Source organism: Bufo gargarizans, chromosome 4 (assembly GCF_014858855.1).
Source record: "Bufo gargarizans isolate SCDJY-AF-19 chromosome 4, ASM1485885v1, whole genome shotgun sequence".
Classification (NCBI taxonomy): domain Eukaryota; kingdom Metazoa; phylum Chordata; class Amphibia; order Anura; family Bufonidae; genus Bufo; species Bufo gargarizans.
The window spans coordinates 22764204-22777800 of record NC_058083.1 but is presented as its reverse complement, the minus strand read 5'-3'; the positions used below and the strand labels follow the sequence as shown (position 1 = coordinate 22777800).

Below are 13597 nucleotides of genomic sequence, written 5' to 3'. Positions count from 1 at the left end.
TCTGCACCTACATTATTTATATGAAGAGAAATGTAGGCAGTACTATCTGCACCTACATTTATATGGAGAGACAGGTAGGCAGTACTATTTGTAAATACATTATTTATATGGAGAGGCAGTACTTTCTGTTCCTATACTATTCATATGGAGAGACGGGTAGGCAGTACTATCTGTACCTATACTATTCATATGGAGAGACGGGTAGGCAGTACAATCTATATCTACATTATTTATAAGGAGAGGCAGATAGGCAGTACTATCTGTACCTACACTAGTTATATGGAGAGACAGGTAGGAAATATGATCTATTCCTGTGCTATTTATATGGAGAGACAGGTAGGCAGTAATATCTGTACCTATATTATTTATTTGGAGACATAAGAAGGCGGTACTATCTGTACTTACATTATATGGAGATTCAGGGAGGCACTATTATCTATGCCTGCAGAATTTACAGGGAAAGACATGGGGAGAGTATTATCTTTGCATACACTGCGTCACTTAGACGGCGAGACAAAGAGGAGGTGCGCCTTCCACAGGATGCACTGTGATATCCTGTATTATATGTATCATTACTATGACTGCAGTCATTTCTTCTTCCTTCATAGTCATACATACAATATTGAATGTAAATTCATACCATTAGACATATTTCCACACATTATTCCCACTGCTGTCAATTAGAGGAGCCTGGCACAATTACACCGCGTCTCTCCTGTAATAGACAGCTTGTCACATGACAGGAGTCTCACAAATCTGTTACTTCATCATAAGGAAAAACATCTACTGATGTTCTTTTATGTATCTCACACAGTCACTGAGGAATATTTAACAGTCATATACAAATGTATTTGTCAATTAACTCTTCACTGCATGTATACTGTGATAACTCAAAGTGCACCAGTCATTATGGCGGAAGGGGAAGGGGGGGGATTTTTGAAAAATATATCTCTTTAGTGAGAACATGTCTTCCTGCTAACCTTCCAAGACCATCTACAGTGCCTTGCAAAAGTATTCACCCCCTTGACTTTTTTTTGTATTTTGCTACATTACAGCCTTAAAGGGGTTCTGCACTTTGTTTAAACTGATGATCTATCCTCTGGATAGATCATCAGCATCTGATCGGCGGTGGTCTGACACCCGGGACCCCCGCCGATCAGCAGTTTGAGAAGGCAGCGGCGCTCCAGCAGCGCCGCGGCCTTCTCACTGTTTACCGCTGGCCCAGTGACGTCACGACTAGTATCCCTGGCCTGGGCGGGGCTAAGCTCTGTTCCCTTGAATGGAGCTTTGTCCTGCCCAGGCCAGTTGATACAAGTTGTGACATCACTCGGCCAGCGGTAAACAGTGAGAAGGCCGCGGCGCTGCTGGAGCGCCGCTGCCTTCTCAAACTGCTGATCGGTGGGGGTCTCGGGTTTTGGACCCCCGCCGATCAGATGCTGATGATTTATCCAGAGGACAGATTATCAGTTTAAACAAAGTGCAGAGCCCCTTTAAGTTCAATGTTTTGCTAATCAGAATTTTATGTGATGGATCAGAACACAATAGTCTAAGTCGGTGAAGTAAAATGAGAAAAATATATTTAAAAAAAACTATTGTTTAGAAATAGAGAACAGAAAATTGGCATGTGCGTATGTATTCACCCCCTTTGTTTGGCTACTTTCACACTTGCGGCAGTGTGATCCGGCGGGCAGTTCCGTCATCGGAAATGCCCGCCGGATCCGCCGATCTGCATGTAACGGAAAGCATTTGTGAGACGCATCCGAATGCGGATCCGTCTCACAAATGCATTGCAAGAACGGATCCGTCTCTCCGATTGTCATGCGGACAGACGGATCCGTCTTGTATCTTTTTTCACATTTTTACCGGTATTCCGGTATTTTGAATGCCGGGATCCGGCACTAATACATTCCTATGGGCAAAAATGCCGGATCCGGCATTCAGGCAAATCTTCAGTTTTTTCGCCGAAGATAAAACCGTAGCATATTTTGTCCTATCTGTTGTTTGCTTCACAATATAAAAAAAAAAAAAAAAAAAAACATCTTCAGAGTTGTGGGCATGTTCTGTAAATTAAATGATGCAAATCCTCCAACAATCCATGTTAATTCCAGGTTGTGAGGGACCAAAACACGAACAAAGTCAAGGGGGTGAATACTGTTGCAAGGTACTGTAACTCTCTGTTCCCTGCCAGCAGGTTCTCTGGAAATAATCAGAAAAAGCCTTCAAGGAAGTGCTTGTCTGCAGTCACAAAGTAATTAAGATACAAGTGGAAGGGGAGGAGGGGATGCTGCTGCAGTCTCTGTACAGCCTATATGGGGAACTCATGCTGTGAGAGGGGAAGAAGAGCAGCAGTTAGAGGGAAATGGGTGTACAACCCCAAAGTCCAGAGTACAAACATTTCTCTAATATACATGTAAAGTAAGCTAGTTGAGTTCTCTATAAAAGGCAATTACTTAAAGGGAACCTGTCACTGGAATTTTGGGTATAGAGCTGAGGACATGGGTTGCTAGATGGCCGCTAGCACATCCGCAATACCCAGTCCCCATAGCTCTGCAATATGCAAATTAACCAGAGATGAGTCCTGTCCCTGACTCGTCTCACATACAGGACTCATCTCAGGGTAATTTGCATATGTATCAAATCGTTTTTTTTACACAATAAAAGCACACAGAGCTATGGGGACTGGGTATTGCGGATGTGCTAGCAGCCATCTAGCAACCCATGTCCTCAGCTCTATACACAAAATCCCGGTGACAGGTTCCCTTTAAATGGTATTCTGGTTATACAGGGTGAGCCAAAAGCCTCAGGACACCCTTCAATTTCAGAAACGAAATGGAAAACGAAACATCTGAATACCCCAGCAAGTAATGGGTGAGGGGGCCTATCTTTTAGGCTATGTCCGGAAAGTGGCCGCCATCTTGAAAGCTGTCATATTGGATCAAGAGCAAATTTTTCTGATGGGAAGGGGGTCATGTAGCACGTCAAAGAAGACCAGCCACATTTTCTCAGAAATTGATTGCAACAATCAGATTTGCAATATCTCTTGTGGTTCAAAAGTTACCAACACAGAAAGTTCAAAATGTCAAGTTATGTGTTCAGCACCAGGGACAACACATGGAACACATCAAATAGCTGTGCATCACAGGGAACGTTCCCGGTTGTTGTTGCAACTTTCTGTGTTGGTAAATTTTGAACCACAAGAGATATTGCAAATCTGATTGCGGAAATTGATTTCTGAGAAAATTCTGGTCTTCTTTGATATGCTACATGACCCACTTCTCATTTGAAAGATTTGCATCCAATAGTAGCTTTCAAGATGGTGGTCATGTTCTGGACATAGCTTAAAAGATAGGCCCATTCACCCATTACTTGCTGGGGTATTCAGATATTTCATTTTCCTCTTTGTTTCTGAAAAAAAGGGTGTGCTGCGACTCACCCTGTAGATAGATATCCCTTATCTTACCACTAGGACCCCCCATCGATCATGAGAATGGGGGCCCCTTACCCGAAAGCACTGGAGATGGAACGGCATTGAATTTTCCCGACCAGCTGCTCCATGCATTAAAGGGGATCTCTCATTAAGGAGCATTCTCGTGATCAGTGCCGGTGCAGTGGTAGGACCCCCAGCGATCTGATAGTTATCCCCTATCCTATGTATAACTGGAATGAACACGAAAAGCTGAAATAACACAGCCTAATATCGTCATGGGCTGTGTGAAGTCATAACTCAGCTCTGCTACACCTGTACACACAACGAAAAATATCCAAGGTAATCCTATCTCAAAAAGTTATTACAAGTGGATGTGAATTATGAAAATGAGGGCAATATTACTGCTTTTCAGAGGTGTTCATTTTAATAAATGATACATTTATTTGGGCATGAATCTGTAATCAAAGGTAAGTGCATATTAATATCTACTGAGATAGTGAGGTGTGAAGAATTCATTATGGAAGTGGTGCTGCGGCATTTTCTTACATAAATATTGCTGTCAACATCTAAAATTACAGTAATTTGTAAGAAAACGCTAGTTACCAGGGTGGCAGCTTTGCCAGACAGATCTGACATAGTTCATATTTTAAAAAGGGGTTGTCTATCCTTAGGATAAGCAAAAAGAAGCCACCGCTCGGCTGCTGTAAATTCATATGAATGGGGCTGAGCTGTCGTATCAGACACGGGCACAAGCACATGGACGGCACTCTGCTCATCAATGGGGGTCGCATAAAAGAAAGGTCATTAAAGGGAACCTGTCACCGGGATTTTGGGTATAGAGCTGAGGACATGGGTTGCTAGATGGCCGCTAGCACATCCGCAATACCCAGTCCCCATAGCTCTGTGTGCTTTTATTGTGTAAAAAAAACGATTTGATACATATGCAAATTACCCTGAGATGAGTCCTGTACGTGAGATGAGTCAGGGACAGGACTCACCTCAGGTTAATTTGCATATGTATCAAATCGTTTTTTTTTAACACAATAAAAGCACACAGAGCTATGGGGACTGGGTATTGCGGATGTGCTAGCGGCCATCTAGCAACCCATGTCCTCAGCTCTATACACAAAATCCCGGTGACAGGTTCCCTTTAATCTTAAAACCTTGAACGATCCCTTTAAAGCAAACAAGAGGTGACCACTTACAGTACCTCTCTTCCATAAGCAGGCACAGTAACGCTACTTTCACAATAGCGTTTTAGTTTTCTGGTATTTAGATCCGTCATAGGGGCTCAATACCGGAAAAAAAAAAAGCTTCCGTTTTGTCCCCATTCATTGTCAATGGGGACAAAACTGAACTGGACAGAACGGAATGTTACAAAATACATTCCATTCCGTTTTGTTGCGTTCCCAGACCGGAGAGCAAACAGCAACAAGTTGTAGTTTGCTTTCCGTCCTGGGATGCAGAGCAAGACTGATCTGGCATGGGGACCCCAAATGCAAGTCAATGGGGACGGATCCGTTTTCTCTGACACAATCTGCCACAATAGAAAACGGATCCGTCCCCCGCTGACTTTCAATGGAGTTCATGACGGATATGCATATAAAACTTAAAAGGGTTCTCCAGGATTTTCAAATGGATGGCCTAGCCTCAGGATAGATAATCAACATGAGGTCGTCAGGAGTCTAACTCCCAGCACCCCTGCAGGTCATCTGCTTGAGGAAGAGCTCTGGAGAGCATCATGGCCTCCTCGTAGTTTACCGAGCACAGATCCATCCATTATATCGTATTGGTATTGCAGCTCACCCATATTGATGTGAATGGGACTGAGCTGCGGGGAGGCCAGGTGATGGATGAATGTGACATTACAGGCCTAGAAAGAGGCCAAAGCACTCGCTGAGCACCGTGGCCTCTTTGTACAGCTGATCGGCGGGGGTGCCGGGAGTAGGGACCCCCACTGATCAGATATTGATGAGGATAAGCCATTAGTATAAAAATCCCAGAGAACCCATTTAATATTCCGTTCAGGTTTGGAGCTGTATTAGTGATTGCTACTACCCCCCTGGCTGCAGGTGGTCCATACGTCTGTACAACAGTTGCAGAACAGTCACCCATCATTATGTTACAGAAGTTAAAAAGAATGTTGGGTCATGGCACCCCAACCCACATTCTAGTAAATGGGAGCAGAGATGCAGTAACCCAGTGCGGCCACTACACGGTGTATAGAGCTGTCTGCTTCTGGCTTCATAAACTGCGTTAGTTCCGGTGGCCGCGGCTCCAGCTAGCAGCTGACCTGTAGGAGTGCCAGGTGTCGGATCACCAACTACATTATACTGATGACCTATCCTAATAATAGGGCACCAATATCCATGTTCTATTATTCAAATCAGAGCTTAGGTGAAGGTGGACACATCTGTAGTTCATTTTCCGTTAATGATCACCAAATCCCCCGTACAGCCATCATTCTGCCCAATTGGGGGTGTTTATCGCAACTCTATATGTAGTAAGGTACCGACGAACAAAAGGGGAACAGTGTTTTGAAGTTTTGACTTTCTGGCTCCATATCTCACCATCCACTACAGATTTAAACCTGAGACTACCACCATTTTATAGACAATCATCTTGGCTATCTTATACATAAATTAGACTTGCAACTCGTTGAGATTGGCCAGGAAATGGTTCAATGACAATGATGTAGAGGTGCTGGCTTGGCCCCCACAGTCCCCAGACCCCAGCTGAATCGAACACTTGTGGGTAAAGTTGAAGAAAAAGCTGTATTTGTACCCAAGTGAGTTCACCAGTATACACCAACATTGGGATGTGTAGAAGAGACCTAGGAACAGATTTCGGTCGAGACATGTTTGAATCTGATTGAGTGCGTGCCCAGAAGGATTCAGGCAGTGTTGAAAGCCAAAGGTGGATTTACAAAATACAAAAAAATTAAAATTTTGAATTTTAGGAGAACAGTAACAATGCAGTTACACGACAAGAATCTGTATAACTAATTAGGGATCGACCGATATTGATTTTTTAGGGCCGATACCTATAATTTGTGAACTTTCAGGCCGATAGCCGATAATTTATACCGATATTCTGGGAATTTTCATTTTTGAAAATAAAAAGAAAAAATTCCTACACAAATCTGCTGAAAATTAATGTTTATTGTTAGTGTAGTTGTTTTTTTTTGTAAATCTTTCTTTTTCATTTATACTTAATATTTTGGTGTTTTATTCTTATTTTTTAAACTTTTTTTTACTAACTTTTAGCCCCCTTAGGGACTAGAACCCTTGTCCTATTCACCCTGATAGATCTCCATCAGGGTGAATAGGAGCTCACACTGTCCCTGCTGTCCTGTGCTTTGTGCACACAGCAGCATGGAGCTTACCATGGCATCCAGTGCTTCAATAGCGTCCTGGCTGCCATGGTAACCGATCGGAGCTCCAGGATTACACTGCTGAGGCTCCGATCGGAGGAGCAGGGGAGAGGGGATTCTGTGGCCACTGCCACCAATGATAATACACCAATGTTTTTAATGTGGGGGGTGGGGGGCGCACTACGCCACCAATGTTTTTAATGTGGGGGTGGGGGGCGCACTGCGCCACCCATGTTTTTAATACTGGGGGGCACACTGCGCCTCCAATGATTAATACTGGGGGGCTTGGGGGGGCACACTTCGCCACCAATGAACATAAATCTCTCATTTATTCATATACAGGAGGCGGGAGCTGGCTGCAGAATCACAGCCGGCTCCCGACCTCTATGAGCAGTAGCTGCGATCCGCGGCACCTGAGGGGTTAACTACCGCAGATCGCAGCTACAGCTCATAGAGGTCGGGAGCCGGCTATGTGATCCTGCAGCTCCCGTCTCCTGTTCAATTTGAATGAATGAGAGATTTCTCTTCATTGGTGGTGCAGTGGCCACAGCCCCTCCCCTCCTCTTGTCCTCCCTCCTCTCATTGGCGGCAGCGGCAGCAGCAGCACAGGGGGAGGAGACACTGCTTCCTTCTCCCCTGTGCTGCTGCTGAGGGAACACGGAGAGCGCTGAGAGCAGCGCGATCTGTGTTCCCCATAAGTTATCGGAATATCGGCAAAATAAATGCCGATACCGATAACAGTCAAAATCCTCAATATCGGCCGATAATATCGGTAAAACCGATAATCGGTCGATCCCTATAACTAATCATATGCTAAATGGTTGCAAGTCCAATTTATGTATGAGATAGCCAAGATGACTGTCTATAAAATGATGGTAGTCTCACGCTAAAAGCAGTAGCAGATGGTGAGATATGGAGCCTGAAAGTCAAAAGTTCTAAACATTGTTACCCTTTTGCTCGTCAGTGTATATTATGAAATTCAGCACAGAATAGCGGACCTCAAAATCAAGTGGTGTCCATATCCAGGGTCCTGAAGTACGGGGCCGTTCAGGGCTGGACACCCAGGCCTCTCTACCTGACATGGAGAAGATGGACCAGGGCAGGGGGGAGTACGATATCTTTTCCTAGCCCATGCAAGCAGCTGAATAACAACTGGTAGACATTAGGCAAAAGCAATTCTACATGCAGAAAATTAAAACTGAGCCGAAGCAGAAGCGACACCCTCATCCTACCATAGGTTTCAATCACATAGCTGACATTGTGTCCAGGTCAGGTGCGCAAAAAAGCTGCAACTGTTCAATCTATGTTTTATCAAAAAAATACTATTATACAACCCCCCATCAGTTCCTAACAATATCAAAATAAAAAATGCAAATATTTAAATTTACGAAGGCCGTTTTTTTTTTTTTTTTTATGAAATTCAGGGGGGGGGGGGGGGGGCTGAATGTTTTCAGATTTTCTTTTTCCTATTACTGAAGAAAATTGACACGTTCCGGCTCTTTGTTATAACTCCCTCATGCCTTTTCAGAAAGATTTCTACGTGGTTTTTATAATGTGCTTTCAGAGGTTCTCCCGGGAGAAGAGGAGATTGGCAGTCGTATCCAGCTAAATCGGTAAACTGTAATAAAAAGCTTCAAATCATTTTCAACTTTTAACAGATGTCAAGCTTTCTAAGTAAATTATGCCACTCGCGGGCTCGCGTTCGGGCTTTGTGCGCTCGGCTGATTAAAGTGAACATGCAAATAAACAGCGTGCATCGACGCAAATTCGATTCCGTCTTAATATCAACATTTTACAAACAGCTTGGAAGGTTATCTCCGACTCTGAACACGGAGCGCTGATGTATTGTATTAAAGGAATGGTGGGGAGATTGTGCATGAGATCAGAAACAGGGGCATGTCCCAGCCGCGCGCTGCTACCGCCCCTCCACTCTCTGATGAGCACACGGCATGGGAACGTTGCAGTGATAAAATACTATTTACTACAGACTAGGGCACATCTGCTGCAGAGTTCTGAAAGCATACTGTCACACCTTTCCTTCGGCACACGGGCTGCTTGCACTGCCATAAGGACTTCCGAAAGCTCACCAGTGTCCTTTTGTTTTTAATATTGGTTTGAACACATTGTATTCTTATACAAAGAAAGGCAAAAATGTGTTCGTTTAATACAAGCAATAAAGACTAAACCTAAAGATTTTAAAAAATAAAAATAAAAAATGTGTGTGTGTGTGTATATATATATATATATATATATATATATATACACACACACACACAGTTTATATAAACTCAAGCCAAAAAATTGCGCTGAATCCTCGTGCGCAGTAATGGTCTTATAAGCTCAGCTCTAGTTTTCTTCTTCCTGGGGGTGCATCCACATGGGACGGGTATGCTGCGGATTTGGATGTGGCAAATCTGAAGCATTTTACAGTAGCAACAGAATGAATCAGATTTAAAGAATCCACGTGACCTTAGTTTTGCTCGTCCACTCCACACAGGCGGTGGCCCACTCATTTCTGCTGTTTCTTCTTCCACCCGTAGGGTAGGCTGGTACAGATTAGGGTGTATGGCGGAAAGAGGGTGCACACACCCTCATCTGTCCCAGCCTACCATAGATTTTTCTGGGGTACATGAGGTACCAACACCTGAAGGAAGGCGCTTGAGCATGAAGTTCTAGTTAGCTAGTTTCCTGCAAAGGTGTTATAGTCCTGTTTGTCTGCCAATTGACTTCTGTTTGAGCGTTTGCCCCTTCGCTGCCTGATTCCCCCTTTGCCTTTCACCTGTTCCTTGTTCTGACTCTCTGCCGCCCACCCTGATCTTTGGACTTCTGAATTTCTCGTACACTGCCTGCCCTGACCTCAGTTTCCTCACCATGGTTTTGCCTTGGTGCTCGGCACCGTTGTCTCTTGACCCCTGTAATTCAGCAGCTTTTAAACAAGATTAGGCTGCATTCACACGACCGTAGTGTTTTGCAGATCCGCATATGCCGCTGCTATCATAGGAAATGCCTATTTTTACCCACAATTGCGGACAATAATAGGACATGGTCTGTTTTTTTGCGATGGCGAGGATTGAAACTACGGATGTGTACAGCACACCTTTCACGTACAGCACACACATCTTTTGCGGCCCCATTGGAATGAATGGGTCCACAGCCGTTCCGCAAATTGCGGACTCATTAGTGACAGCAATAAAGTGGATGGGTTGATCAGAACCATGTACTGCTAACTGGAAAATAAATACATAGTAAAGTTAAAGAGGTTGTCTGCCCATGAATATTGATGACCTATCTTCAGGATAGGTCCTCAATATCTGTGGGGAGGCTGAAGAACACAACAGAGCTCCAGATCTGTGGGTCTGTCGGAAGTCATACCCTTACCAATCAGATACTGATAACCTATCCCGAGGATAGGACATCTATATTGCAGTTCTGAAGAATCCCTTTAATAAATTCCCTTTTTGTCTGGATTCAGTGGGTCATTGTAGTTAAACCAATACCAAACACAACTGATCATCATCATAGGCCTTATACCAATTATCGTTGCATGCTATAAAACTAGTGCCACAATGGAGAAACTGTTGGGGGAGGGGATGCACGACATCCGATGGTCTGCGCTTAAGGTGCGGAAGGCGTGAACATCAATTAGTTGCCCGTAAGCGTATGACGTTTTTGTACGTGATTAATGGAAACATTGTAATAGTGCGAAAGAGACTGCGGGAAATAGAAGAACAAACCCAGCTCTAACCATTTACAAAATGGAACCATATCAAATGCCTGACACAGATAATTCTAAAACCAATTATATTACACGATGCTGGCTTGTAAGAAGTGCTTACGTCTCCAATGCTGTTCTTAATTTCATCTAATAGGTTGTAAAAATTGTGCGCTGTCTCCATTAAGCGACAGGAAAGTCTGAGCGCCTAAGGGTAAAACTAGTGTCATGCATTTTATCAAGGGAAACGCACAGATGGCAGAGCGAGGAAGTCATCTCCACTCAGGGAGAACTTGTACCAAAAAGAGATCAGGGGAAACCACACGATGCGAAACAGACACAAAAAAAAAGTAAAAAAAAAATAAAAAATATATATTCTCCAGCGCTGACACTGACATTTGCAGAGAACAGAGGATTCACACTTCAAGCTCAACTTGTCAACCTGTTCTGCTCATTAAAGTTGACCGCTCACCAATTATGTCCTATGGTTTAAGTAGCCGGCTTAGAGATGAATCTGGCTGCATTCATCTAAGACAATGTTATCTTCCAGTTATTCATTTTCCAGACACGTTCAATCTGCTTTACATAATGGCTTTCCACACGTCTGGCTGATGACACCAGGCAGGAGAGCAGCCGACGAGCTCCTCCGCTAATAAGTGCCTACTAAACTCACAAAATGTAGTCTAAAATTCCAAAAACACATCATCCTACAATCAGACTGGATAAGTCATCAATATCACATCACTGGGGTCCGACTCTTGGCACCCCGAATTGATCAGCTGCATGAGGCTGCGCTGTGGCCTCTTTATAGTTCCCACAGGTCCGTCTACCTGCCTGCAGCCCATCAAAAGGGCATCTGTCAGCAGATTTGTCCCCATGACACTGGCTGACCTGTTACATGTGCGCTTGGCAGCTGAAGATGTCTGTGTTGGTCCCATGTTCATATGTGCCCACGTTGCTGAGAAAAATTTAGATATGCAAATTAGTCTTTAGGAGCAATGGGGGTGTTGCCATTACACTTAAAGGCTTTGCTCTAGGTGAGCAAAGCTTTTCCGTTTGTTTTATCTGCTACACGGATAATTTTAAAAACTTTCAGACAACCCCTTTAAGCAATGAAGTAGTTCAGAATTTTGGATCTCCATCAATTTTTGGACATGAAATGGACTATGAATGGAACTTCCACTTTATTGTAACTTGTCATTGCAGGAAAAGGAATTATGGTTGGTTAGAGTTCTAGTCTCTAGGTTTCCCAGCTCTCCAAAGAAAGTGCTCCAGACCTGTGGAGAAGTAAGGGTCCTATTACATTGGTCAACGTTCAAGCAGGGCGCAAAGCGATCAATGATAAATATGTAGATCGCCGTGTGTTGCACCGGCTTACCACACAGGCCGCTGCAAAGTGAATGGGGGAGAAACAACGTATTTAGATGTGCGGCCGATGATCATACATCTTTCATCCTGATGAACAAGTGTATGCTCGTTCATCGGCTGGTTGACTATACAGGACAATTATCGTGAACGAGGGTTCCTATGAACACCGTATGCTGTTCGATAATTTATTTTATTTCTTAATTTACGTTCCTCACTTATATAGCGCTGACATATTCCGCATCACGTTACAGACCTCAACATCAATTGCCGTCGCCAATGGGGCTCACAATCTAAGTTCCCTATTACTAGTGCTTGGAGTGTTGGGGGAGACCAGAGTACCCGGAGGAAACCAACGCAAACATGGGTAGAACATACAAACTCCATGCAGATGTCCTTGTTTGGATTTAGACCTAAGACCCCAGTTCTGCAAGGCACCAGTGCTAACCACTGAGCGGGAAAAATTCCCTGTATTCAAAGAAACAGTTACTGGATGGGAATCAGGAAAATAAGATGTGGATCCTCCATGGGCTCCAGCAATGTAGATGTAAGGCTACTTTCACACTTGCGTTAGGTGCGGATCCGTCTGGTATCTGCACAGACGGATCTGCACCTATAATACAAACGCTTAGATCCGTTCAGAACGGATCCGTTTGCATTACCATGAACAAAAAAAACAAACAAAAAAAAAAAATTCGTTCGGGGCCGCTTGTGAGAGCATTCAAACGGAACTCACAAGCGGAGCCCCAAATGCAAATGTGAAAGTAGCCTTATTCTGTTTTTTGTTTTGTTTTGTTTTTTGCTTTATCAGTAAAAAGTGCACAATGGGGTTCAAATCAGTCTTACCTCATAGCAGACGTCTGCGTTCAGACACGTGTACACGTTCTGCTGCATGTCCAGAAGATCCTGGAGAAGCCCTTTCCAATGACTCTCACTGACCGGAGGTTGCCTAAAAAGGGAACAAAAGTGCAAAACAGAGCAATGAGCCAAATATACAAGGAAAATGGTGGAACACAATACAATATACTTGACTTTTCCTTTATTTTACCTTGGGCTATACAGTATGTCAGGTTTTTAGATGCAGATTTTTAAAGAAGTTGCTCCACAAAAAAATATTCTTTATTTTTCAAACTAGCACCTGGATCTGAATACTTTTGTCATTTAATGCATTAAAAAATTTTGTGCAGCCACTGATCTGCACAGCACCACATGCTGTCCTTTTCTTTATTTCTCTGTCCACCTCGCTGAGGTGGTCGGACATGCTCAGTTTCAGCCTTCAACTGCCACCAGCAGGATCATGAAGCTGGAAAAGTTACAAAGAGGGAGCTGCAACAGAAAGGACATGCCCCTTGACGTCTAAAAGGGAGAAAGCTGAAGCAGAAAGCACATACCCCCTGAGAAAGGATACGCTGTCAAGGGAAAACATATATTCAGATCATTAAACTCCATAACAAGCAAGTGCCGTCCATGTACAGCGTGGGATTAAAGCTTCTGGAATCCAGTAGGAGCTGGTCGAGAAGCACCTATGCCTTTCTTCAGTCAATAGAGTTCAATGAGCAGTTATGTCGCTTTCTCTACTGGACCTGGGGATCACGTGGTCGCCGGGTGCCTCGGGCAGAACAGAGCTGATCAGTGTCCGTGTCCCTGAGAGGGCTTTAATGACTTCTTGGGGGGACATATTTTGTGCCAAAATATCTTAAAAATAAGTAAAATAAATATA

The 13597-nt window shown here is 43.8% G+C and overlaps 1 protein-coding gene across 1 annotated transcript in view; it reads right to left on the bottom strand.

The window, feature by feature from the left end:
* Nucleotides 1-13597, bottom strand: part of NBAS (NBAS subunit of NRZ tethering complex) — a 678694-nt gene that overhangs the window by 421331 nt on the left and 243766 nt on the right. The window contains 1 exon segment of the mRNA XM_044291127.1: nt 12724-12826. Coding sequence (XP_044147062.1) covers nt 12724-12826 — 103 coding nt within the window.